Source organism: Peromyscus eremicus, chromosome 19 (genome assembly GCF_949786415.1).
Source record: "Peromyscus eremicus chromosome 19, PerEre_H2_v1, whole genome shotgun sequence".
In the NCBI taxonomy this organism is placed as follows: Eukaryota; Metazoa; Chordata; class Mammalia; order Rodentia; family Cricetidae; genus Peromyscus; species Peromyscus eremicus.
The window spans coordinates 33,211,994-33,239,216 of NC_081435.1; the positions used below are offsets into that span (position 1 = coordinate 33,211,994).

At 41.1% G+C, this 27,223-nt stretch overlaps 1 protein-coding gene across 1 annotated transcript in view; it reads left to right on the top strand.

The window, feature by feature from the left end:
* The window catches only part of Dcp2 (decapping mRNA 2), a 38,520-nt gene extending 15,258 nt beyond the window's left edge, over positions 1–23,262 (top strand). The window contains exons 3-11 of the mRNA XM_059246215.1: positions 3,163–3,290; positions 3,654–3,752; positions 6,932–7,084; positions 7,180–7,292; positions 7,387–7,494; positions 10,838–10,982; positions 13,742–13,852; positions 14,790–14,841; positions 17,011–23,262. Of these exons, the coding sequence (XP_059102198.1) occupies positions 3,163–3,290; positions 3,654–3,752; positions 6,932–7,084; positions 7,180–7,292; positions 7,387–7,494; positions 10,838–10,982; positions 13,742–13,852; positions 14,790–14,841; positions 17,011–17,174 (1,073 nt within the window). The 3' untranslated portion in view covers positions 17,175–23,262. The remainder of the gene's footprint in view (positions 1–3,162; positions 3,291–3,653; positions 3,753–6,931; positions 7,085–7,179; positions 7,293–7,386; positions 7,495–10,837; positions 10,983–13,741; positions 13,853–14,789; positions 14,842–17,010) is intronic.
* Positions 23,263–27,223: the final 3,961 nt, after the last annotated feature.

Below are 27,223 nucleotides of genomic sequence, written 5' to 3' on the forward strand. Positions count from 1 at the left end.
TGGTATTTCAGGTCAGTTGTACCTGCTCTAAGACTAGTTCTGACACTGATCTCATGGGGATAAATTCACTGCAACACACACTGAATGGTTAAGAACCGTATCTATGGAGTAAGTTAAATCACCTGGATCAAGACTTAAGAGCCCCTACCCCACCATAACTCTCCTTCATCCACTTCCAATATGGCCTACAAGAACCCTGTGCTTAGCCAGGCGGCAGTGGCACACTCCTTTGATCCCAGCACTTGGGAGGCAGGGCTAAGTGGATCTCTGTGAGTTCAGTGCCAGCTTGGTCTACAGAGCGAGATCCAGGACAGGCACCAAAGCTACACAGAGAAACCCTGTCTCAAAAAACAAAACAAAAGAAAACAAAACAAAAAAAAAAACCCTCTGTGCTTAGCACAAAGTAGGTGATTTTTTGAGCTCTCTAGAATTTTCCAACTCTGCAAGTCTGCTCACTCTCTGCTTGTGTCTATACAGGAAACTCTGCATCTCCTTTAAAATTGCGTCGTCTGAAATCTTTCTATCCTATTTCTAAAGTCTAAAAATATCTAATATAGCAACCCATCATTTTTTGCCATGTAGACCATTTATTTTATAATCTTAAACATTCAGATAAATCTTTTATAACTATTACATTAAAATAAACTGCTTTTTTTTTTTTTTTTTTTTTTTTGTCTGTTTGTCTTTGATACAGGGCTTTTCTATGTAGCCATGGCTGTCCTGGAACCCACTCCGGGTTGGCTGGCCTCAAACTCAGAGATCCTTCTGCCTCTGCTTCCCAAGTGCTGGGACTAAAGGCATATCCCATTACATTTGACTAAGCTGTGTCTTATAAAGGAAGAAAAGCTTCTTTGATCTGATCACCTGGTTAAATTACATACCAAGAATAAAAACCAGAACTGTCCTAGAAATAGGCTAGTTATTTATAAAACAAAGTAAAATTCACTCCTAATCAGTGTACATTTCAGTACTGTAAGAAATGTCATCTTGTATAGACTTACGGTTTTTCCAAAACAGCAGTTGGTCTTGGGTTTCTGAATAAGAATTTGCTCATGAGTATGCATGAAAGTTTTATACATAACCTTAGTGTGTTATCGATATCAAAAACTAGGTGCAGTTTTTTCTTTTCACTTAGTTATATGGGGAGGGAACCTTTGTTGAGAAGGATCTCAGCTTTGTTAAATAACTGAATGGTATCTATGTGCCGGGCATTTTTGCAGTGAACAAGGTAGGCTTATCATTTAGGGTCATGAGAGACAAAGGAAAATGCTTGCAATACAATGTGGTGAAGTAGAAGAACATTCAGAGAACAGAGGAACCGTATCAGATCCTGAGATTGACCCCTAGATCTTGAAGTTATTCAGTTTCTTGTGCTCCCAATTCCCTTCTTAATCTATCTAATAATAATATGTGGATGTTGCCTAAGCAAAGAATAAATTTGGAAATCAGGCTAGTTGTACATGTAATTGTTTAGGATAGGCCTGTCACTAATAAGTGTTAAGGATTGCAATATATATATATATTGAGGTTAGAGTATTTTGGAAAAAAAAATCATTTTGGAAGAAGAACATCACAAAGTGAAAAAGTAAGATGTTTTTGAGTGAATGGAAAGAATGGGAGATGCTTGAGAACACTCTGCTGAAGTGTGCAGAGACTTGGGGCATGTTTGAAAAAGAAACTCGGTTTGCTTGGGGTGTTTTTGTTTTGTTTGTGTTAAACTTTTATTTTGGGGGAAGCGGAATCAGTTTACAGAGAAAGTGAAAGAATGTCGTGTGTGTGTTTTGTTTTTGTTTTACAGTGATGACTTTACAACACAATTTTTTTTTCTTTTGGTTTTCTTTCTCTGTGTAGCCCTGGGTGTCCTGGAACTCACCCTGTAGACCAGGCTGGCCTCGACCTCACAGAGATCCATCTGCCTCTGCCTCCCGAGTGCTGGGATTAAAGGTGTGCGCCACCACAGCCCAGCTGAGAATTTTTATTGAATATGTAGAGCCATTTATATTTTAAAAATATAAATATTTTTTAAAATATTTATTTATTTGTGTGTATGTGTGCTGGGAGATATGCAGTGGGTTCAGGTGTTTAAGGAGGCCCGAAGCATCAGATTCCTTGAAGCTGGAGTTACAGGTGGTCATCATTCATAATTGAAAATATATTCATGTCACATGTTTCTAGCGTTAACATCTAAATAAAAACAGAATATACAAGTTTTTAAGGGCTTGAGGATTATTACAAATAGACAAAACTGTCCTAAATTACGATTTTCTCCACAGCCTTCATCTCTGTTTTAGTGATGATGCCTTTGATGACTTGGGACATAAAAAGATGAAGTATACAATTTGAGACTGTTTTTGTTTGTAAATTTATTCTCTAATATTTTACACTGTTTTATTTCTTAGGTCTATACTTAAATTTCTTCTGAAAGTGACACACAGGTTTCCCTTTATAAACTTTAGTAAGCCCTCACCTTTAACATTAACAATTATGAAGTAAATACATGTACATGTGGTAAGGAACTTCATAAATGTAGTGCGTACCTTATGCCGTATCCTACACCAGCACGTTAACTCTTGGTGTTCCCGGCGGTTCCTTCCTTTTGGCTGAGTGCAGGCACTTCTCTGGTGATGTCATTTTTAGTGTGCTGCCTCTGGCGTGGATTTGACTCACTGATGAGTATTTGAGACACAGTTTCTGCCTTCGTATTCATTAACTCGGGAGTCCAGGACTGATTATCAGTAACATAATTTGGTTTGTGTCTAGGTTTCTAGGTTAAATACAAGAGCTAATGATTTGTTTGAGGAAAACGAGTGTGCTGGGGGAAAGCAACAATGTTCAACCCAAATAAATGGCGAACTTGAGTCATTTCTTATACGATTGATTTAAATGTATCTGTTTCTGTATATAATTTTATGAAGTTTTATTTCTGTGTCTGTGTGAGTATTTGTGTGTACGGGTGTCTGTGGAGGGCAGAAGAGGGGATCAGACCCCTTGGAGTTGGAGTTGTATGGCTGTGAGCTGCAGAGGTGGGCACTGGGAGCTGGACGCCGGCCCTCCAGAAGGGTGGGTAGTGCTCCTCACCGCTGAGCATCGCTCCAGCTCCTCCCTGTTGGAGCTTCTTAGGCTGTACTAAGGGAAAGGTCGTTTCCTTAACATTATTTATACTCTTCAGTCATTGTCCATTTCTGCTGCCACAAGGGGAAGATGTGGAAAAAGTTTTGGATGAATGGAAGGAATATAAAATGGGAGTACCAACCTATGGTGCAATCATTCTTGATGAGACACTCGAGAATGTGAGTGTACTGTATCTAAAGATTTTTAGGGAAATGCTAAATTGAGGTTTTAAAATATCCTTAGATTCTTAATGTTAAAGAACTAAAGTCTGGATGTTTTACCTGCATTCTTTTGCACTAGTTATGGCTTCAGGTAAAGAACTGTGAGTTCACTGTTGAAACAATACGTTTTAAATAGACAAAGTGTGTCTCTTCACACTGTTATGTTTATATTATTGGAAGATATTAGGCCAAATGCCGTGCACAGTTTATTGGTAAATAATTACTAGAAGTACAGAGAAAAGTACCTTCGGTATGGGGGTGGAACGTGGGAATGAAAACTTTCTTTGTTTTTTTTGTTTCTGAATTTCTGCTTGTTTGTAGGTACTGCTGGTTCAGGGGTACCTGGCAAAATCAGGCTGGGGGTTTCCAAAAGGAAAAGTAAATAAAGAGGAAGCACCCCACGACTGTGCTGCTAGAGAGGTGAGTGCCCGCATTTGGCCGTAAGTGTGGCTGTTAACCTGCCGAGTCTTAAGCTTTATATAGATGTACTTTTTTTGGACTCTGGAGAAAGTTCAGTCTTTTCTGAAACTTGAATGCATAGTTTAACTAGAGACAACCCTTTGGGCTGGAGAGATGGTTAAGAGCACTGGCTGCTCTTTCAGAGGATCTGGGTTCGAATCTCAGCACCTATGTGCTTCCTCACTGCCATCTGTAACTGCAGGCCCGAGGAATCTGGTGCCCTCTACTGGTCTCCAGACGTGCAGGTGTTACACAGAAATGCAGCCGAAACACTCCAGTATGTGAAAATAATAAATAAGGTGCTGCCCCCACCTCCGTTTGGGGGGCCATGTCTACCTTCATCTGTCCTCACTATCTACTTTTAAAGCATACCTCTGGCTCCATTCTTTATAATGGCATCTTTTCCACTCTTTGCTTGAAAATTGGAATTTTTTTTGACTAAAGATTTCAACTTCTAGCTATATTCTGTTACTTTTCTTTCTAATAATCCAGAAAAATGTAGAATCTGGGTTTTTCTAAGACATGTACGTGTTTCTCCTCAAAACTCATTCTAGCTTTATTCCTGAGCTATAAGATACGGTTTAAATCCTCCCCTACCTCCAAGGTAGCCATTTAAAAGATTTGTTCTTTGTTCTCTGAATGTGATTGTTTCTAAAATTTGACTCAAATTCTGCCTACCCAAACACCCCCTCCTTTCTTGTGTCAGTTCACACCCCAGCTCAGTGCGTCTCTGATTAGTTCCTTCTGTGTGATGTGACAGAACAGCCGTCAGAAACAACTTGGTGGAGGGAGATTGGCTTTGGCGTTCACTGTCATGATGACCTGTGTCCATCCTGGGTCAGGTGTAGTGAGGCAACGTGGTCCTTGGCGTCTCGGGCGGTGGCACTGCTTATTCATACGTACCTAGAGGCTCAGAGCATGGGTGGGCGCAGGGGCTGGTCCAGCCTGTTCTTACCGTCAGATCTCCCACCTGCAGGCTCCACAGCCCCTCACATAGCACCAGGAGATGGAGGCCAAGTCAAAGCATGAGCCTGTTGTGGCCATCCCACATTTAAACCTCAGCGGCATCTGAACCTGGGTCAGGTGCTCCTTTTTCTCCGAAGTTCTGTTGCCAGTTAGCATTGAAGGAGGGAGTTTCTCTGTAAAGTGACATTCAGAATGGGTGACTTTTCGTTCATTCTTATTTAAATTCTGTTGCTGGTCAGCTCTAGCCCATAATTGGGGCTTTAATATATGGATGGTCTGCTGTTAGCTCTTTATCCTACACTCATTATACCTGACCCTGAGATACGTTCTGGTTCAGGCTGTGTTTATCTAAAAGCCTGGCTACTTCAGACCAGTCATTTAACTGCTCAGATGTACCAAGGACAGTCACTTTCAAGAACTTCATGACCAGAAGCAACATCTTGGAGTTCAGAAGAGCGGCAGAAATTTGTGAGATGTTTTAGCGGTGGTCTGTTTGCTGCAGTGGTCTTTATTACCCGGTTTTAGTTTGGATGTAGCTTATTAGTGAAGAAAACGTTCCAGTTCCTAAAAGCCGCTGGTGTGGGGTCTGGGGTTTAGCTCGGTGTGCACAGTGCCTGCTGCCCAACAGGAGAACTTAGTTTGTGTTGCCCATAAGTACTGAGTTTCTGTTCCGTGCGGGCAATGTCAGTTCAAGTCACAAAACTTGTCGTCTGCGGGAAAACAGGTACAGCTGGAGGTTAGCCATATTAAGTCAGACCCAGAAAGACAACTCCGTTCCCTCTTCTTTCGGAACCTTAGTCATTATGTTGAAACATTTAGTCATGTATATTCAGGACACGAACAAAGCGAGATTCGGGGAAGGAATGGAAATGCCAGAAGGGGTTGGGGGAGGAAAAGGAAGATTCAGGTTATGAGTGAAAGTATATAGAAGCCCTTAAGAAGGCTGCCGTGGGCTAGGGAGAGGGCTCCGTAGGCGAGAGCACTTGTGCTCAAGCATGAAGGCCTGACTTTAGCACCCGTGTAAAAGGCTGTGCTTGCACTTGTTTGTAACTGTGGTGCTGTGGGAGGGAAAGACGGGGCACAGGCTCGCTGGCCTGGGCACTGGCCCCTTGTGCAGGTGGCCTTCCCTTCAGTAGACTTTTTTTAAAGGCAACCCTTGGTTTTTAATTGGTTTCTAAATGATTGCCTTTGCCATGCAGAGGTAAAAGTTGGGGGAGTTGGCTGGAGTGTTAGTGTTTAGTTTGCTTGAGTTGGCTTACAGCTGAGGTAGCTTACACAGCAGAATTGATTGCCTAGCAGATCTGGAGCCTACAGAGCCAAGATTAGGGCTCCAGCTAATTGAATTTCATTGCAGACTCTCTTCCTGGCTTGTAGGAACCCAGTACCCAACTATGTGCCCACATGGGCGTTCCTGGGTGTGTTTGGGTATTGTCCAGAGAGCTATTGGAGTCTTTTCTTAACCAGGATCAGGATCGTACTGTAAAGAACCTCGTTTAACCTTTATAACTACAGACTCCCTTCCTCCATACAGTCACAGTGGTTTCAGCCAAGGAATTTTGGGGATTTTGGTTTGTTTGTGGGGTTTGTTTTGGTTTGGTTTTTTTTTGTTGTTGTTGTTTTTTGGGGGGGTTTGTTGTTATTATTTTGAGACAGAGTTTCTTGTGTAGCTCTGGCCATCCTGGCATTCACTCTGTAGACCAGGCTGGCCTCGAATTCACAGCAATCCACCTGCCTCTGCCTCCGACTGCTGGGATTAAAGGCGTGCACCATCACTGGCCGGCCATCAACCTAGGGATCTCTAAGGCTGACTTGCTGCAGTTGCCTGAGTGCTAGAGCTGCAGTCCGTCCTTCTGCCACTAGGTGGCACTGCAGTGTAATGGAGCAGCACTGTCTAAAAGCAGACTGCCAGTTAAGTCTTCCTGATAGCCAGTGTTAGCCATCCTTTGCCTAGTGTTTACTCCATTTGCTCTGTTTGATTTTTGCTTGTATTAGCATAAGGAGGAGCTTCATCCTAGTTTCCTAGCTACGGATTAGATTTAGGCTGAGGTCTTTATCTGTTTGGTTTTGTTTTGACACAGGGTCTCAATTACGTAACTGGCTGCCCTTGAATTCATATCCTTCTGCCTTACCTTCAAATGATTAAAATAAAATATTTTATTCACATTTATTTCCAGGTCTTCGAAGAAACTGGTTTTGATATAAAAGATTATATTTGTAAGGATGATTACATTGAACTTCGAATCAATGACCAGCTTGCTCGTTTGTATATCATTCCAGGAGTTCCAAAAGACACAAAATTTAACCCCAAAACCAGAAGAGAAATTAGGGTATGTACAAGTTAAGAATATTTGTGGGTTGCTGAACAAGTTCATTTTAGCTGCTCCTTGCTAGTAATCAACTAAACGCAATTGTTTTGTTTCAGAACATTGAGTGGTTCTCCATTGAGAAGTTGCCCTGTCATAGAAATGATATGACTCCCAAGTCCAAGCTTGGCTTGGCACCTAATAAGTTTTTTATGGCCATTCCCTTCATCAGGTATGCTCATTTCTTAAACTGCGGAACTGTCCTTGATGCTGCCATTTCAGGTGTGTTTGTGTTTGTTTTTAATGAATTGGTCATGTTTCCATAGACCACTAAGAGACTGGCTGTCTCGAAGATTTGGAGATTCCTCGGACAGTGACAATGGTTTTTCCTCAACTAGTGGCACACCAGCTAAACCCACTGTGGAAAAATTGAGGTAAAGAGATGTCCTTGTGGGACTGTGGCTTTCTGGGGTTTCAGTACAGCACCGTTTGCTTCTTGAGTCGGGGGTTTGAGAGCACCTAGAAGCTCTGCTGAGCCCCTGGTTTTGTGTCGTAAGATGGTCTTTAGAAGTTTCTGCTGCCAGGCTGGGGTGTTGCACGCCTTTAATCCCAACACTCAGGAGGCAGAGGTAGGCAGATCTCTGTGAGTTCGAGGCCAGCCTGGTCTACAGAGTGAGTTTCAGGACAGCCAGGGCTGTTACACAGAGAAACCCTGTCTTGAAAAACCAAAAAAAAAAAAAAAAAAAAAAAAAAAAAAAGTTTCTGCTAGGGTTAATTGGAGGAAAGATGCTTCAGGCACATTTTAAAATAGTACACTCAAGAGGATACCAACTTCTTAGAACACTAAGAAAAGGAAAAGAATGTGTGCTGAATAGCTAATAGCCTGCATTCGTGATGATTAAGTTTCTGGAGATGATTGAATGGAGTATATGGAGGTCTCTTGCACAGGAGGTGGGAGGTGCTGATGAATCATTTGTTAACGTCGGTGACAACTGTTTTGACTTTTTATAAAATTTTATATGCAAATGAATGTATGGTCTTGTGGGTGTGGGATCACATGTGCACATGAGGAGGTCCTAGGTCAGCCTCTGGTGTCGTTCAGTTTTGTCTTTTGATTCATGGTCTCTCACTGGCCTGGAGTTCCCAAGAATATTCCTGCCTGTCTTGCCTCCTCAGCTATGGGATTACAAACACAAATCACCACACTAGGCTTTTGTACATGGATTGTGGCATCTAACTGAGGTTCTCATGTTTATACAGCAGGTGCTTTACCAATTAAGATATCTTCCCCAGCTTTCTATCAGCTGTGTTATGAAGAGGGACTATTAATTACATAGGTGTGAACTATCAATGACATTTACTGGTTTGGAACTTGATACAGACCTGGAAAGTAACTTTATTAAATATGCATAATACATAATTCTATTACGTTTATTTTGTGTATGTGTGTGGGTATGTGTGCACCATGACTTCTGTGTGTAGAGGACAACTTGCAAATGGTTCTTTTCTACCACTTTGGGCCCCTGGGATCAAACTCAGTCATAATTAGGCTTGGCAGCAAGTACCTTCCCCCACGTTTCTCACTGGACCTAGAGTATGTTCTCATAAGCACTTGCTGTAACTTCTTTGCCAGAGTTGTTTTGTTTTGTTTATTGTTTTACATTTTTTTCTAATTTGGTGATCTTTTTTATCTAGGACTTTAATCTTAAAAGAAAACAAGAATAGATCACATTTGTGGTTAATAAAATTTAAATAAGTACTGTTCCATTTTTATTAGTTTAGGAGGAAAAGACATTGGATTAAATGCCTTAGGAATCATTTCTGTCTTTCAAAATTTATAAGTATTGTTACCAAGGCACCACTAATAATGAACAGTATGGCAGAAATAAGAAAGACAAGAATGTAGCCAAGGGTATAAACACAACACAGTTATTACCAAGAAGTCATAAATGGAGACAGTGCATCATTGGGAAAGGCCCTACCAGTCTGTGGTATAGTGAGTCTTGTTTTCAGTCTCAGGTTTCTGTTCTTGGTAGTAGGAGAGTGAGTGTGTGAACTCTAGCTACTTTCTACATTTCCTTTAGAGGCAGTATTCATTTCAGTCTTGCCGTCTGTGATACGTTGGAGGAAAAAGATAGAATTATGGAATGTATCCAGTGTTTTTTAAAAGTACTTCGAGACAGGGTCTCACTTGTAGCCCAGACTGTTCTAGAACTCAACCATGTAGCACACACTGGCCCCAGAGACAAAGCAGTCCTCCTGCTTTTGCCTCTTGAGTGTTTTAATTACAGCCTGGAGCCACCAGATCCAGCTTCATAGGTTTTAAATGGAAAAAGGGGGAAGGGTTCTGAAAGGAATCTGATAATCTTCTTATAATGCTGTTCTTTAGAACAGTGTTCATGTGCTTCTCTGTGTAGCTTTGCACCTTCCTAGAACTCACTTTGTAGACCAGGCTGGCCTCGAACTCACAGAGATCCACCTGCCTCTGTGCTGGGATTAAAGGTGTATGCCGCCACCGCCTGGCTAGGATGAAATTCTTTAGAGCAGTGTTTATGTGCAGATATGAGATGCTGTAGAATGAAGTTCTTTAGGTCAGTGTTTATGTACAGTAGCAATTTTCAAAATGAAATATTCTTTAGAGGCGTGTGTATGTCTGTGTGTATGTGTAAGTGTAAGCAGGCAGGCAGGCAAGCCTGTAGAGGTCGGAAGACAGTCTTTTGGAGTCAGTTCTCTCCTTCCACCCATGGGTTCCAAAGCTTGAACTCCGACCAGAGCCAGTTCCCACTGCCTAAATCAAGCATTCTGGCAGAAAACAGCCCAAAGATGAACTGATTTGATGCATATATGCTTGGGATGGTAGGAAAACAGACAACCTTTGCATTCAATAACTAAGCCATAAGAGTCAAAGCTACATTGTATGTATTATAAGCCTTTAGCATATTAGTCTCGCATCTAAGCAGAGGTCTTTCACACAGTGTTCCTTGGCGTTCCTGGCTTGATGGCATGTTGTGTGTGTTGCCTTTCAGAACCAAGGCTGTGTAGAAAAGTTGGGTGATAGAACAGCCCATAAACACCTCAGATTCAGTACATATCAGCCTTTGAATTAACTTCTGGTTTTTGCACATTCAGACATTTTTACCATTGCAGGATTTTGCAGCTCTCGTGGTTTAGGGAACTGTTTCTAGAAAGTAACCAAATTTCTCAGCTCTCATCACTGGTAGTATCTGTAACCAACCTATTTGATGAGATCCCTTACTGAGATGTCTAGAAAGAATGTCTTGTCTATCCTATTAAAAATAAAAATCCAGATACTTTTTTTTTTTTGCTTCGACTAAAATTTACAAAGAATTGTCTTTACATTTAAAGAATATAGCTACTTATAGGGAGAGGATGGTATGAATAATTCAGAAAAGCCTGGGGTGAAAATGGCAGATTGTTAATGTAAGAAATATTTATTAACACCCTTCACTCATCTAAAAGTCTGGGAAAATCTAGCTGGCAAAGCCCATCAGAATTTGTGCTTTAAGCTGGGCATGCACTCAGAAGGCAGAGACAGGCAGATCTATTAGTTTGACGATAACCTGGTCTACAGAGTGAGTTCCAGGATCGCCAGATAAACCCTTTCTTGAAAAAATTTTTTTTCTACCCTTATAACTTAAGGAATAGTGGGAAAAGGTAGATGATAAAGTAAAATATGTAGTTGGTAGGTTAAACTGTCAAGGCTTTCAGAGAACTGCAAGTGAAAAATCTCATCTTATTTTTCAAACCTTGGCGTAGTCGAACAAAATTCCGCCACAGCCAGCAGCTGTTTCCTGAAGGTTCTCCTAGCGACCAGTGGGTAAAGCACAGGCAGCCTCTGCAGCAGAAGCCGCACAGTAACCATACAGAAGCGTCGTCGTCGTCAGACCCTTCCAAAGCAAAGGTGAGTGAGTCACATTGGAAGTCTTTCAGATGCTTTGATCATTCGGCTTCGAGATCGTTTTCAGGTGAAGAGTTATGTGTAGCAGTTAGAGCCCTGAATTGTTGAACAATTGCCCATGTCCCAGCTTGTGACTTGAACAGACCTGAGACACATTATCCTTCATAGCCTTGGACTAAATCCAACGTAGTAAATTATGGGATGTGCAATTTGAGCCTTTTTATGTATGCCACCAGTGAAAGGCTTGGAAGAAGACGATTTCTGGGTTAAGATGAATAGGAGCTATTGTTTATAGAGAAAAGTAAGAGTGTGTTATATCGTTTTCACTATCATATCATATAGTATGTGATTATACCACAGTTTATCTATTGTGCACCTGATGAACATTTTGTTGGTTTCCAGATTGTTGCCTCAAGAACAGTAGCCACCAAAAAATTATGTAAAACTCAAGCCCTGTCTAAAACGCTTGACCAGACACTTCTCTAAAGTTCAGGTAGCCTTTAAGTACAGAAAAGACTCAGCAGTGTTTATCATTGGGGAAATAGAGATCAGTCATGCCTCAGGATGGCTGTGGTAATAAACCCAACAAAAGAGAAAATCAGTGGTGTTGGTGAGGGTGTAGAGAACCAGGACCCTTGCGTGTGCTCTTGGCAGTGTGAAAAAAGACAGCCTGGTGGCTGTCCACAAGTTAGATGTGAGTTATCACATGACTCAGCGACCCCACTCCATATATAACATAATATAAAACAGCTTTAACATATAACGGCATGCTAGTGCTAATCACAGCATCATTCATTCACAGCACATGGACAGATGCACAAACATGGTATGTTCATGCACTGCACTGTCTTTAGCCTCTAATGAATGCATTTGAGACATCTGAGTATAGGTGATCCTTGAAGACAATGGCTAAGTGAAATAAAGCAGAGCAAAGGGGAAAAATTGTGTGGTTCTATATGTGCCTAGCATAGGCAAATTCACAGCCACATAAGGTGTACTAAGTAGTGTTTATGTGTAGCTAGAGTTTTTCTCTCGGAGTCTTGCCAAGCCCCGGCAGTCCTGTAGCCCACTTATAAAATAAACATACAGATGCTTATATTATTTAAACTGCTCGGCCATTAACTCAGGCCTACCATTGTCTAGCTCTTACTCTGATACTCAGCCCATTTCTGTTAATCTATATGTCGCCATGTGTTCCGTGGCTTTACCTGTTGCCTCTACATGCTGCTCCCTGAACGGCAGGCTGGCATCTCCTCTTCTCTGCCTTCCTGTTCTCTCAATTCTCCTCTCTGCTAGTCCTGCCTATACTTCCTGCCTGGCTACTGGCCAATCAGTGTTTTATTTATCAATCAATCATCCACAGCATTTATGGCTCTAAGTAGTGGAGACTTTAGGAGTAGTTACTTTTACTGGGCGGTGGTGGCACACTCCCTTAATCTCAGCACTTAAGAGGCAGAGGCAGGTGCATCTCTGAGTTGGAGGTACAAAGGGCATTCCAAGACAGTCAGAAGTGTTACACAAAGAAAAAAAGGTGTTACTTTTTGTTGGCAACAGAGTTTCTGTTGTAAAGAATTAAAATGTTTGGAAAGTGGGCTGGGTGTGGTAGCACAGGATCTCCCACGTTCCTACAAGATCTTAGATCCCCAGGAGAAACATAGCAGCAGCAGAGCTGCTGGTGTGGGACAAAGTGAGGATTGCTGGTGTTGACAGACATTCCATCTGCTGCCACTGAGGTGTCCATCCTAAAGAATGGCACAGGAGAGGAAATACTGCCAAGAGAAAATGAAGCGCCGTTGAAAGCGTGGTGGCATGAGCTCCACCATCTGTCCACTTCCGTTAGTTGCTGTTGGCCAGTTATTTCAGCAGCTACCTAGTGTTTTCTGTAAGTGAGAGGGTGGATGAAGAGAAACATTCTTGTAAGGAATAGTTACCTTCATTATTCACAGTTCTCTCAAGTAGCTGTTTTTCAAGATCTGAAGTAGAAATGGATATTTGAAAAGATTGTGTCTAAACTTAAGACTAAAGGCCCAAGGTTTTAAAACACTAATGTTCATTATGTTGTAGAAGATTATTCTCTCAGTGGCACTTATTTGTTTATTATAATTTTCTGGTGACTGCTGGTGCCTACTGCTTAATTTATACCATTAAGAGCTGTGCGGGCCAGCAAGACGACTTAGTGTGTAGATACTCTATGCACTGGCCTCACGACCTTAGTATGGCCCTGGAAGGCATGTAAAGGGAAAGGAGAGAATCGGGTCTGCAAAGATGTTCTCTGACCGTCACCCACACTGACTCACAGCCCCATCCATACCCAGGCACAGTGTTAAACAAGCTGAAAAGAGAAAAGCAGGCCGGCCCGTGTGCCCTGGCCTGCCTTCCCAGCGCAGTCTCCGGCGGTCCCCAGGGACTTTAAGGCTTGTTCTGCCTCTGCTCCCTTTCCTTTATCTTCATGCTGGCGCTGACTCTGGGACCTTGTGGTCTGTATGAGCTTTACCCCTGACCTGTACCCTGCCATATTCATGCGTTATAAGCAGACATGGATAAAGCAAGAGGTGTGGAAAGGACCTAGGGAATGATTGTTTCCTGTTTCAGAGGAGATGTTCCTTTGCAAAGCAATCCTCTAAGAAAAAAAATTCATACAGCAATGTATAAACGTTTGGATGGTGCTTTATGGAACTCTATTCAATTGAGATAAACAGTCATAGAGGGATATTCGTGTTGTTATGCTGTAGATTTACATGTTCTTTTTCCTGGAAAAATAGAATCAAAATATGAGAGGGAATGGCAGAAAGCAGTATCAAGATTCACCTAATCAAAAGAAGAGAACAAACGGAGTTCACAGTCAACCAGCAAAGCAGCAGAATCCCTTGATGGTAAGAGTTCTGGGCTCAAGTACTTGGGAGATGGCTCTCATCTTAAGAATGGAGCAAGTGTTGTCTAGACACAGTAACGTTGGTTTCATTCTTATTTTTCTTTGATTAATTTTAATGATAGCATTTTAATAAAATTAAATTCTTCTCTATTGCCTTCATGTACTAAAACCTAAAACACCATTGGCCATTCTTAACTGCAGGCCTGGAATAGTTACTTGGGTACACTTCTGCTTTTTGCCTTGTGTGGTTTTTTTAAACATTTATTTTAAAGCCTTGCAAACAACTCTATAGTAAAAACAAGCAATCTTTTTTTCTGAAAACCCATTGTTCAAGGGCCTGGAAGAATGGCTCCATGGTTAAGGGCATCTGTTCTTCTTCAGAGGCTGCAAGTCCAGTTCCCTGGCCCAGATTTGATCTCTAGCTCCTAGAGGTCTGATACTGTCACCTGGCTTCCCTGGGTATTCACATACACCTTTTAAGGGATGTTAATTAAATTTGTATATTTTAGTAGATTCATAAGAATGTAGATATTTATGGGGCACCATATGTTTCAATATATGGGTACATTGTGTAATGTTTATGGTGAAAAAATTCAGCCTGGCGTGCTGGCAGAATGCTTAGGAGGCTGAGGCCTGGGCTGCTTCGAGGCCAACCTGGGGCAGAAGGAAACAGTGATTGACATTCCTTTCTTGCCGCTGTTTGAACTGTAGTTTACATTGTTGTTGTTCATCGTCGTGTTCATAGGCTGTATGCTGTAGGTAATCAAGTAGGTATATATTCTCCAAATTGTTTAAAAGTTGAGCTCTAAGGAAACCCACTGGGAATGGTGATTAGATTCCTGGTTTAATTTTCTTCTTGACATGTATGGTCATGTATCTCCTGGGTTTTAATAAGTAAAAATAACAACAGACTGTGCTATATATTTGTTTTTTAACAGAAATGTGAAAAGAAGCTGCATCCACGAAAACTTCAGGACAACTTTGAGACAGGCAAGCCATTTTCTTTTTTTAAAGTATTTGTTCTATGGGGCTGGGTTTGATTTTAGCAGGTATGGCATCAGTGGTCTTTGTGGTGATGATAGTTACACAGGAAGAGCTGTCTATGTGCTACAGAGGTTTCATATGTGATATTCTCTCAGTGGAAACTGCCTGGAAGGAATTACTAGTAAGTGATCCAGATAACATTACTTACTGTTGAACGTAGTATTCCTTTTGTAAATGTTCAGGCCCTGGGTCCACATGAATGGATATTGTGAACACTAGCTTGTGGGTTAGTGGGAAGTGTGACAATGAGGATGCTTCGTTCTCATTCTGCTTCTGTAAGTAGTGGGATCAATTTTTTCAAGTGTTGCTAAGCACATGGCTTTCATCCAAAGGATGCCATTTCTCCTTCCTCAGTTAGGGAATGTAGTGTGTCTGACTTGGAAACTGTCCGAGTCACTGTTCTAATGCTGTGAAGAGACGCCGTGACCAAAGCAACTCTTAAAAAGAAAACATTTAATTGGGGTTTGCTTACATGGTAGCTGGCGGGCAGACAGGGTGCTGGAGAAGTAGCTGAGAGCTTTACATCCTGATCCACAAACAGCAGCCAGGGAAAGACATTGGCCTGGAGTGGGCTTTTGAAACCTCAAAACCCACCCCAGCAACACACTTCCTCCCACAAGGCCAATTCTTGGAAACAGTTCTTCATCTGCAGAACAAGCATGCAACTGTATGAGCTTATGGATGTCCTCATTCAGACCACCACAGAAACTAATAACGAATGTAGAAAGTTATTTCAGTGCTACTGACATTTGATTAATAGATGTCATTTAAAAGTATAATACACTATTGTTCTTAGGTGCTAATTTGAATGGTAAGAAATTTCCTTGTGCCACTGTTATATATTCATCCAAATCGAAACCTTTCATATTGAAAACTCTTAAGAAATGAAGAGCACTGAATGCTGGTGGCTTGTGCCTTTAATTCCAGCAGAGGCAGGTGGATCTCTTGAGTTTGTGGACATCCTGGTTTACAGAGCGATTTCCAGAACAGCCAGGGCTACACAGAGAAACCCTGTCTCAAACCAAAAGGAGAAAAAGAAATGAGCATTCTTTTCTTTATTTTTAAATATTTAAAGACAATTTTCAGATACAGATCCACCAGTGACTCAACAGCAGTCCTGAGATGGCTAAGTGAATCACCTCCATCTGTGCTGAGCCAGGAATGGAGTTCAGAGTCACTACTGCAGATGCCAGAGTCGGCTTTAGTAACTCACCTTAACCAGTCATTAAAAAAATAAAATGAAAGCTGTCTTACAAGAGATGGCCTGGCTCTAGGAAGATCGCTCAGTGGGTAGAAGGACCCAAGTTCTGATCCATACAATCCAAGCCAGGCATGGTAGTGCAGATGTAGAATCCCGGTGCCCCTGTGGCAAGATGGGAAACAACACTGGATTCCTGGAAGTCTGTGGTCAGTCAATCAAGCAAACAAGAGGCCCCATCTCAAAGTGGACGGCACAGGCTGACACCTGAGTTGTCATCTGACTTCCGCGTGTACGCCATGACACGCCTGTACTCATACTCTCATGTGGGTGTGCACACACAGGATTAAAAAGAACACACATGCTTGAGCCTCACTGTGGGAAGTCTCCTCTATCCTTTAAACACAGGGCTCTCGCTAGCATCTCAGTTGGTGTGTTACATTTGTTTCCTTTGGCTTTGGGCACTATATCCAAAAGAAGGGCATTGCTAAGACTAATTGTCTAAGAACTTCGGAGGTTTTCTTTGTGATCTGTTGAGGACCTGGTAAACTTCAACTGTATTTTCCTTGTAATCTTTACAGGTCCCCCACACCCCCCGTGTAATTTTCATATTGACCTCTGTTAAGAAGCTCTAGTCACTCAGGCACAAAATACAAATACAAGAGCTAACAACATGCCCAATTTGAAAGCAAGAGGATATCAAGGCTCTTAAAAGGCAGAGGTTAAAAATCTGAATTAATAGAAATAAGCAGTAATAGATAAAATTCCATTGAATACTGCCTGAGGCACTTAAGGATTGAATCAGATTACAGAAAGATAAACATACAGTCTGCCTGAATTTCTCCCTGTGAATAGGTGGAGGGTAGTCTTTGGTAAACTTTCCGAGTTACTGACTACCAATTTTGTTTCCTAAGCAGATGCCGTGTATGACTTGCCTTGTTCTGGTGAAGACTCATTGGCGGAACATGTTGAGGGACACTCTGTGGCTTGTAACGGACATTGCAAGTTCCCATTTTCATCCCGGACCTTCCTGAGTTTCAAGTTCGACCAGAATGCTATAATGAAGATCTTGGACCTTTGACAGCAGCAGGTGTATTGCGGAAGTCCCGTGGTCAGAGACCTGTCGCTTTGAGTGGTGTCTCCTCAAGCCTTACCTTTCTCAGGTATCTGAAAGAAGTGCAGGGAGGCAGTTTCTAAAGAGATTTTCTGTACAGAAGAGAGACTAGAAAGAAACACAAATTTGCACTGTAAATCAGTTAGAACTTTTTCTATGGATCTACCATCGCAGTGTTTGCAGCCAGGTTTTAGCCGCCTTTGTTTTTTGTCTTTTCCTTTTTGAGGGCATTTATTTTATATTCTGATCAAGAAAAGAGCTGTTTTGATTGAGTCATGAACAAGTAGCCAAGTGAATAGGAGTGTTTCATCTCCACATCTTAGTGATTGCATAAGTTTTCTTACTGAAAATGTTAACAGAAACTTAAACCCCCAGTTATTAAGGAGTGTTAAGAGCTGAAACATGACGTCAGGATTGCCGGCATTTTGCTCATTTCTCTGCTTCTAACCACCGAGAAGCTAATCCTTCTATTTGGAATTTATGAGTTTATTTAGAACCAGCATCTTCAAAACAATACTCATTTGCACAGTGAACTCTTGAGCATTTCATCAGGACAAAGTCCACAGCCTGGAGAGAGGATGAATTGGTGAGAGTTAATGCTGTAATTCCGAGCTGTGGTGTATGCTGTCCCAGAACCTCTGAGTGCTGGAGCAGAACGGAAGCCAGTCGCTGACAGTTACTTTGGGTCATGCTTGACCATCCTGCCTCCAGGTGTTCAGTATTGTGCAATGATTATGCTCATGTGAAATATCTATACATACTCTACTGTGAGTATATGTGGCAAACTACATTCTTAGTTTTATATTGCATCTCAGTGTTGATCTGTGGAAGCTGATATCATATTAGATTCTAGTTTGCTATAATAGCAGAGTGACGTGCTTTTTATTAATGTCTTGAAGCCCCTGGGTTATAAAGTGAGAAAAGAAGGGGTTATGCAATTTACCCAGTACAAATAAATAAAGCCTGTTGCTGGGGGACCCTTTAAGTAATGTATTTAGCTCACACCTAGGAATGTATTTTGTACTTTGCTCCTTCAGGATTCTTAAATCCAAACAAGCATGACAATGCCCATTTTGCAAAGGCTCACCTGTAACTGAGGACAATCACCAGAGCTTTAAGGAGGCAATAGCATCTTGGCTGCATCTGACCTCGCTGAGAATATTTCCTGGGGGTGGGATGGGGTTGTTTGAGTGCATGTGTGCACGTGCATCTGTCATGTGGGTTTTTTAAAGTTTTTTTTTTTTTTTTTTAAAGTGGTATCCACAAAGTATATCTCTGCTTATAAATATTACTATAGAAATCTTTATTCTGTATATGTAGCCTATTTAATAGGGGTTCTCCTTAGCCCCGTGGGACTTTGAAAGGAAGGGCTATTACTGTAAGGAATTCACTTGGTATTACTACATTGCTTTAGCTTTTAGATGGCTGGTTTTAAAGAAGAAATTGTTTATTAATGAAACTGTCACTCTTTCGGTGCTAAGCAGGAGACTTCACAATGATACAGTGTGTCTAGAATCTTTAATGCCACTACTTTGTGAATCCTTCTGTGACCTCTGCTGTTTAACCCAGTATATGATTGTGTTTGGAAGCCCATACTATTCTTGTCAGAAAATACGGCTGCTTTGGTTGGGTCTTCTTGAGCCATATTTATAGTTGGTCCTAGCATTCCAGATTTCTGTTAAGTGGTTAAGGGAGTGAAAACTTAGTTTGCTCAGCAGACGAGTCATTTTCACTCATTTACTGTCATCTGGAAACCATTTAAGGTGTGTGTGTGTGTGTGTGTGTGTGTGTGTGTGTGTGTGTGTGTGTGTAAGAGAGAGAGAGAGAGAGATTCTTTTTAAATGAGTACTTTAGTCAGTCTCTCTGGTGCCTGTAGAGGTTGGATTTTTCATCTCTCAATACTGAAGCAAAAGTGATTAGTTACCAGAAGTATGGCCTCTGAAGTGGTTGACTGTATGTCAACCAGCAATGCTGTGCTGCTTCCTTCAACGCACTGTGGAACAAAGCAAGGGTTTGGTTGGGATACAATTATGATGACTGTGGGCTTTCGCTCTCACAGCAGGCTGAAGTGAAAGCATGCTGAAAGAAGAATTAAGGTTTGTGTGTCTGATGTGACTCAACTATGCAGAAAATGTTCAGTTGGTGTACCTTGTTAATGTACATCTGCTGTACTTCCTCCTCCACTGTTCAGGTTATCAGAGAGCGTGTTTAGCACACGACTGGATTTCTTCTCTGAGCTGTGTTAGCATTTCTTTATAGAATCTGGCGATGAGGATGCTGACTCTGCAATAATGTACTTCTGCGTAGTGCTGCCTTTTACGATGCTAGATGGAACAGTAGATGTGTCGGCCTTATTATGGTTTGTGTATTTGAAGGGCGGGACTTTGAAATCGCTTTTTAAACATCCTTAGGACCCAACCGCATGTGTTCCAAGGTGCAGTGCACTGTGAATCTTTTTAAGTCTAACTTTGTAGGTGCTCTTATGTGTAACTTCAGTGGTTTGAAGAATGTTAAGTAACTTTGTCCTTAACCATTTTACTCCAAGAGACAAAGAATGCAGTTTACATACTCCCTGTAAGTTTTTGTTAAGAAGTAGTGAATGAATGACTCTAGGATTTCAAACAGTGATTCCGTCCTGAGACATGAGCATTTGGAGGGGCCTAAAAAAACCTAATAGACCTGGTAGCTTGGGTGGAATTGTTGAAAGATCTAACTAGGTTTTTGTACCAGTATACAAAAAATAGTCTCCCAGCACTGTCAGAGGAATTGTGGACACTGCTTGCTGTTGTGACCTTTGAATATCATTATTTTTATATTAAATACTAATTAGTAATTACAGATAATGGAGTTATATAGCAGATTAATATTATGCTGTAAGACTTGGCTGTATTTTTCTTTTGGAGTTTTAGTAATTTACATTTAGTGTCAATAAAAAATTGCAAATCTTAGAGAATGGCTATATTCTATAGGAATCAAATTCCTTTATAGAATACTGTTTCTAAAAATGTCAAGGACTGGTGCCTGTGTGCATTAAAAACATTTCGTTACCAAATCCCTCGCCCAGCAGTTCTGTTCCTCTGCCATTAAATAGTAATAGAGGGAGGGAACCTGGAAATGATCGTTTGCTGGACAAGTTTTCTTCTGCAATGCATCTTGGCCTTTTCTCTACCTGTGCACCTCCTTTCCTGGAGATTGTAATGACAAGAGTTGTGTTCTCTCAGGCGGTATTTTCTTTGTGTTATCAATTGTGGTTGTATTCATGAACACTTCTTCCTCCTGGTTTTGAGTTGGATTATTTTGTAGCCTGAGAGACGAAGTTCAGATGTGTTGTGACTTGAATTGACCATGAGCAGAGGAAAGCACAATTGTGTCCCAAGTTATTATCACCTTTATGTATGGGGCATTACTCCTCACAGCTTGGTAAGGCTGGGCCAGAACGGCTCATTCCTGGTGTCTTAATGCTTTAGAACACATTTGTGTAGCTTCCTAAAAGTCTATAAATGGGCTTACAGTAGTCCTTCTCCACATCTTTTTCTCTCTATATATAGAATTGGGTTATTCCTGAAGCCTGTGGTAGAAGGTAGTAGATTGAGATCAGCAATCTGAGATTTGTCAGAAGTAGATTGTCATTTCCAGTAGTTGCTCAGCAGAGCTCAAGGAAGAAACTCCTGAGCATTACTAGCACTTGAGTGATTACATGATGCTCCAGATGAGAAAGTGGCCGGTACCCAGCCCAAGTAGAGTCGAAATGTAAGTCCTTCCCAAGCAGTTTCTTCTCCTCAATGAAGTGTTGTTTTCTAAGTATGATTGCTAAGCAATCCACTGATTCTGATGTAATTTTTCTCACTTTAAGGACTGGTGTTTTGAGTCCTTTCTGTGTTGATTCTGCAGAGCTCTGGGCACTCTGGACTTCATTTTTAATTTTTTTTATTACTTTAATTTCTTTTTAATGTGTATGTATGTGTACCACATGTGTGCCTGGTGCCCAAGGAGGCCAGAAAAGGGTGTCAGATCCCCCTGGAACTGGAGTTACAGTGTTGGAAATAGAACTCAGATCCTCTGCCAGAACAGCCAATGCTCTTAACTACTCTGTTGTTGATAACAAGCTAGCCCAGAGTGTAGCAGAGTCACAAGCATGTGGGTGTGCTGCCAGCAGTTTCCCTATGACAAGCAGCAGTTGTTACTGAAGTATATAGCTAGTGGAAAGTGAAGCCTCAGCCCACTCATGCATAGAACTAGATGTGAAGGCATTTCTGTTAACCTAGGGCTGACAGGGCTTTTGTTGGTTTGAATTTCCCATGTACTTCTTTGTACTTTGTGTTAAAGCTCCCAGGCTTTCTTTTGAGACCTGTTCACACTGGGATATCTAATTTGAAGTCAGCAGTAGAACGATCACATGTATCTTGAGTCTTAGTGTAGCAGAGGCATGAGTTCTGTCTCTGCTCGCTGTCTGAAAGCATGGTCTAAAAGGAATTCACCTCAAGATGCTAGTAATTTGGGTGGTGTTGGTCAACGGTTCTTGGGAGAGAAATTAGGGAAGTCCGTTTCAGGGTGTGGCTTGGTCTTAGGTTATTCAGTGGGAGGTGAGGCCCCCAGTGTTTGCTGCAGGGTTGGGTAGTTTGGGTTGATGTTTTGTTACTGGCTCCTTTGCTCAGTGCCATTTTTTGAGCATCCGTTTCGGTAATCAGTCTTTTTCTGTGTGCTGTATCTCTAAATGAATCTGGCTCCATGAGAATTTGCCAGAACTTTAACTCTTGAGCCTCAAGCAGCGAGAAGGGCTATGCTCTCTCAAGTCGATGTATATAGCTGTGAAATGGGTGTGGGAGCAGAGAAAACACTTCAGTGTAGTTCTAGAATGAAATGGGCAACATTTCCTAGTCCTCAGTTCTTAGGATATTGAGCTTTTCAAGTAGAAGGTCCAAATACTTTGTACTTCCAGTGATTTGATCTCAATGTCTAAAAACAATAGCTCTAGACTGTTTGGGGACACAGCTGTACATTTTTAAGCCATTTCTCAAGCTTTAAGAAATTAGCACAGAGGTTGCCAGCTGTGAGCTTTGGAGGGGTAGCATCTGCTGGCTGTGGAGGGCTTGGTGAGTTGCAGTAATGCACCTGGAGCATGAACAGTGGCGTACTTGGACGTGTGGCATGCACAATACCTTGGAAAAGCATGAGGTGGTCCTGCAGGAGTATGCATTTCGCTGCTGTCTGTGTAGCACATTTTGCTTTGTGTTTGAGTGTCAGACAGGTAACTGTTAAATGTCAGGTGCAAGTATCCAAGGGAATGAGCCTTTCATTTCTGTTTGTTTCGTTCCAGTTAGGAGAGCAGACAGCTAACTTCCACTGTATGAATAATAATTTTTTTCAGTTTAACAAATAGGGAAGAGTAGTAAAACCCTTAACTTGGCTTTAATTCTTAAAAACTATTTCTTATTTGCTGATTAGTTTTAAATCTTAAAATGTTTTAAAATGAGTGCTGACTTATTAGACCTAGGTATGATTTGGTTAATCTGTTGGCTTCAATGAAACCATAGTGAATCTTCATGGATGTTCATGTATTTAGCTATTTTAAGTGATACTCTTAGTTAAGATAGTCCTAAATCAGGCCAGACATGGTGGTACACACCTGTAATCAGGCAGGGGAATCTCTCGAGTTTGAGGCCACAGTTCCAGAAAGGCCAGGGCTACATAGAGAAACCCTTTCTCAGAAGTAAATAAATGAATAAATGAATGAATGAACAGTCTTAAATCTTACAAAAATGAAGCGTCCAGTTTAGTTTGGGTGCAGGAGTGGGTTAAAGTTGTTTAGTTTTAAGCACTGTGTCTTTGAGAAGTGGTTTACACTATGCTGTGAAAACCTGATGTTCCTGGTCGTCTTGAGACAGTCTGCTTGTCTGTAAGTCTGTCTGGGAAAGGTAAAGGATATGCTGAGTCGTGGAAGCTGCCAAAGCTGGTACACAAACGCTGGTGAAATTACTTCCTTAAGGATATAATGTTCAATGAAAAAACCTGGGCTTTAGAATAAATAGATTTGTAACCTTTGTTTCTTCATTAATTGGTTTTGTCTTATGTGAAACAATTTAACATTTAATCTTGGCCTAACTTTTATTATTTGATTCTAGGGCATTTTAGTACTTGGGGAAAGATGATGTAAACCCTTTACATGATTATGTTTATGGTAGTGTGAAAGTTATTTGCTTTGTTGTGGTTATTAGTCAAACATTTAGGTAAAGCAACAAGGACCCCCCCCCACCCACCCACAATAGCCTGTTAGGTTCGTTGTGGTGTGACAACCACCTTTAGGACTGAATTTATTCAGTGCCACCCCCTCCTGCTTCACTCAAGTTCAGTGTCTATGAAATGATTGGAACTGGTTTTCACTTACATTGGTGTGACTCATAAATTTCCAGTGACTGGGGTTTGTGAATTAGTGAGTCCGGAGCACTGCACTTCCAAAGACATGGAGGTTGATACCTGTATTCTCCCCTGAGATATGCAGGGCTCTCTTCAATGGTAAGTATGCTGTACCTTCTAAAGGCTTTTCGAATGTAATCCACACTTCAAAGCTAAAACTATACCCCCCCCCAATACATTTAAAATGATGGAAGGTGGAAAGTTGCTCACATTGGCTTTCTGTAGAATACTGTAAAATTTGGTCTAATTCTGGATATTTAGAATGTATCACCTATAAAATTGGCTCTGTTTTAGTTGCTGCTTTATCATTGGTTCTGCTCCTGTTCTTTTTACTATAATTTTAAGTCATTATTGTTATTCTTGGCTGCCATATCTCTGGACCTGGACCAAAAGGTTATGAAGTTGTTTGCATTAGTAGGAATGTAAAACATAGAATTCATTCAGAAATGACAGTGGACAGTGGGAATGTCATCTTTTTCTCCATTCACAGTTTGGCTCTCTTAACAGGAGTATAGTGGTGGACTGGCGGTCTAAGCCAGATAAGTAAAATGCAATGATTCTTAAACTTAGGCCAGAACTGGGCTTTCCAGCAGAATGTCCTGTTCTTGGGTCTCAGACAGAAGGAGAAATGCATTGTTCTTTTAGAGTTCTCAGCTATATAACTGTTACTATCAAAAGTTCTTTCCATGTAGCCAAAAGTCGGTGTTTTAGCACTTCTGACATGTTAACACTCTGACATGCTATGGAACTGCTCTCTGGTAGTTTCCATTTGACTTCCTGATCCTTTACATTTTAAAAATATCATCTAATAGAGAACCTTCTGTTTATGATGTTTGTGAAAGCAACCAAATAAAAATTGGTGATAAATGAGAATTTTGTTGTTCTTTTGATCTGAAGTAGTTTTACATCTAGCCCCTAAATGAATGGAAGCATCTCCGGTTTGTATTTACATGCATGACTGGCAAAGACTTCTATAGAACCTCTTACTCTTTAATTAAAACAAAGTACTTCATGGAATTAGAAATATTTATTCAGAATATAAGAACGTTTGTAAAATATTATAAATGTCTCTGTATAAATAAATGGAGGTTTTTTTTTTTAACAATTCTATATCAAATAACACAAAGTAGCTATTTTACAGCAGCTAAAACTAAAGGCATCTGGAAACATTTAAAGCTACAAGTGAGCCTAAAAATTACAAGGTATAGTACAGTGTTTAGTAGCCACTTTACAATGAGACTTGGGTACAAACAGAACAGTACTGACAGATGCAGACAGTCACGTGTGCTTTAACGACAGTACATTCAAGCAGGGTTTCTAATTCAAGTGGTATAAAAGCACATTTTTCGTTAATAAAAAAGTGAAATTTCATGCAAAGTAAGTTAATATGTCTAAAAGCGGATTAGAAACAGAAGTGAACATGTTTTGTAGTCTTTGCATCAGGTCCTAACAAAATTAGGTTATGGGGGTGCTGGAAAGTGGGTGTCCCGACAGGAAGACTGCAAAGGAACACTGTGGGCTCTACAACCATGAGTCTGACCATGGAAAGGGCGAACGATAGAGCAGAAACATAACCAGAGCATCTCCTTGGGTGTGGAATCCTCTACAGAACTTGCATGCTGTTTGATGAGCAGGCAGTTCCGGGATTATCAGATGAGAGACTGGGAAGATCAAATGCTAAGTACTTATCCAACAATGGTTCTTGATTCTGGGACCCAGCTTTTTTTTCCTCCCCCTCTTAGTACACATGTACAAAATATTGGATAACATGTTAAGGTTATACTGGATTACCAAAATTGTAATGCTTGCCTGCATATGAAAATGTCTTCCTCTACACAAGCGTGCTCAGTTAGCTGGGGTCACAGCATCTCAGACCATTGGCAGCAGACACAAACATTTCTAAATGAATACAAAGGTGTTTAGACAATGAGGTGAGATTAAGAGGCCCCAGGTTGAGAGCGGACTTTGACCTGACCTGTATATAAACAAGGGGTTTCCATTGTGCACACACTTCAAAGGCGGAGGTGTTTCTATAGCAAGCCATGCCTGCTCACCAGTTTGCAAGCTGTGGCCAAGGTGCTGTTCTGTCATTCTTCATTATTTAGGTTCTGTTGGCTAAACACAAAATTGCTGATTTCTTCAGCAGTTATATCTTGTTCTAAAAGCTGCAGTGTACCACAGAAAGAAAATACTAATGTTACTTGAGCTTGTGTGCCCTGCTCCCTCCCTAGGACCATACCCTAATGAAGATCAGGGTCTAATCATCAGTGAATTTGTTCTGTTGGGCTCTAAAAAAAAAATAAATGTAGTTCAGTAGGTGACACTGTACACTTAGTGAGCGGTGGGTTTTTGTTGTTGTTGACATACTCCCAATTAAACATTTATAATTGAAAGCATTTATGGAAGGAAGTGTTTTGACAAACAAGAGTGTTGTTTCTGTTACTGCCATGATGTTTATTCTCTACCTAAAACATGAGTGTGATAACCCGGCTCCTGGCAGCTCTGATGTAGTTTACACAATTTATATTGTTCATAGAATTTTTTGTGGGCCATAGTGGACAGGTGGATACAGAAGCCTGGTGATTTTCAGTTCATGCCAGTGATACAGGCATTCCAACCCTGTAGCAAACAAAGATTTTTTTTTTTTTTCCTCTTCAGGTAATGTCTGTATGTAGGAACTAGACTTCCAATAGTCTCACATTTCCCTTACAGTGGTAAGGTTACTAAGCACCTTTTTTTTTTTTTTTAAACAGTTTATAGAATGAATAAAAGCCTAAGGCTGTGCCTTAGACTGCTCTTCCTTACAGAACCATGCCAAAGTTCTATTTTAGAGTTCTCTCAAGCCCTTGTAAAATTTGCTACAGGCTCAGAGGAAGACCTTGTAAGTTCATGTGGCTGAACGGAGAACCAAGCACTTCGGCTAACAAAAACTTCTAAATGTCTGTTAAATGTAGTGTCCAGGTTCAGGCTACACACACATTAAGAAATGAGCCACATCAGCAGGTGAGAGTGGGTCCAAGTTCTCTGCCATGTGACACTCATTTAGACCTGGAGTATGTATGGTAGGAGACAAGGAGAAACCTCAGCTGTCTGATCACATGACAGTCTTTGTTGTGAGTCCGATGGAGGCTTTCTTACTGTTACAAGGAAGGCAAGTTTGACTTGTAACAAGTTTGTACGTGGGGTTGTTGCAGGGGACCAGAGCCAGCCATGGATAGAAGTCTCCTGGGACTGCTGCCTACTCAGGTTTGTGTGCCTCCGTTCAGAATGGGGACTACAGTCCAGGGGGACCTTGAAATGGCTCCTAACGGGACCTTTTGCTCTGCTTACTTTTTCAGGAGCCAAAATTGGCTTTGATTAGTAAAGGTGCCTGCCTACAGAGAACCCCTAAAGACTTTGGATGGTGGTGGGGTTTCAAAGATAGGAAATTCCGAAGGTTTTTAACCCCATACAAATTAAAATCAAGATAATTTTGTTAGCCATAATAGACATGTTAATGGAAACCATTTCCTATTTAAGAGTATGTTTGGAAGAGCCAGGTTAAACAAAAAGGAAAATTACTCAGGCACCTGATATCATGTATTTAATCAGTGCGACAATTC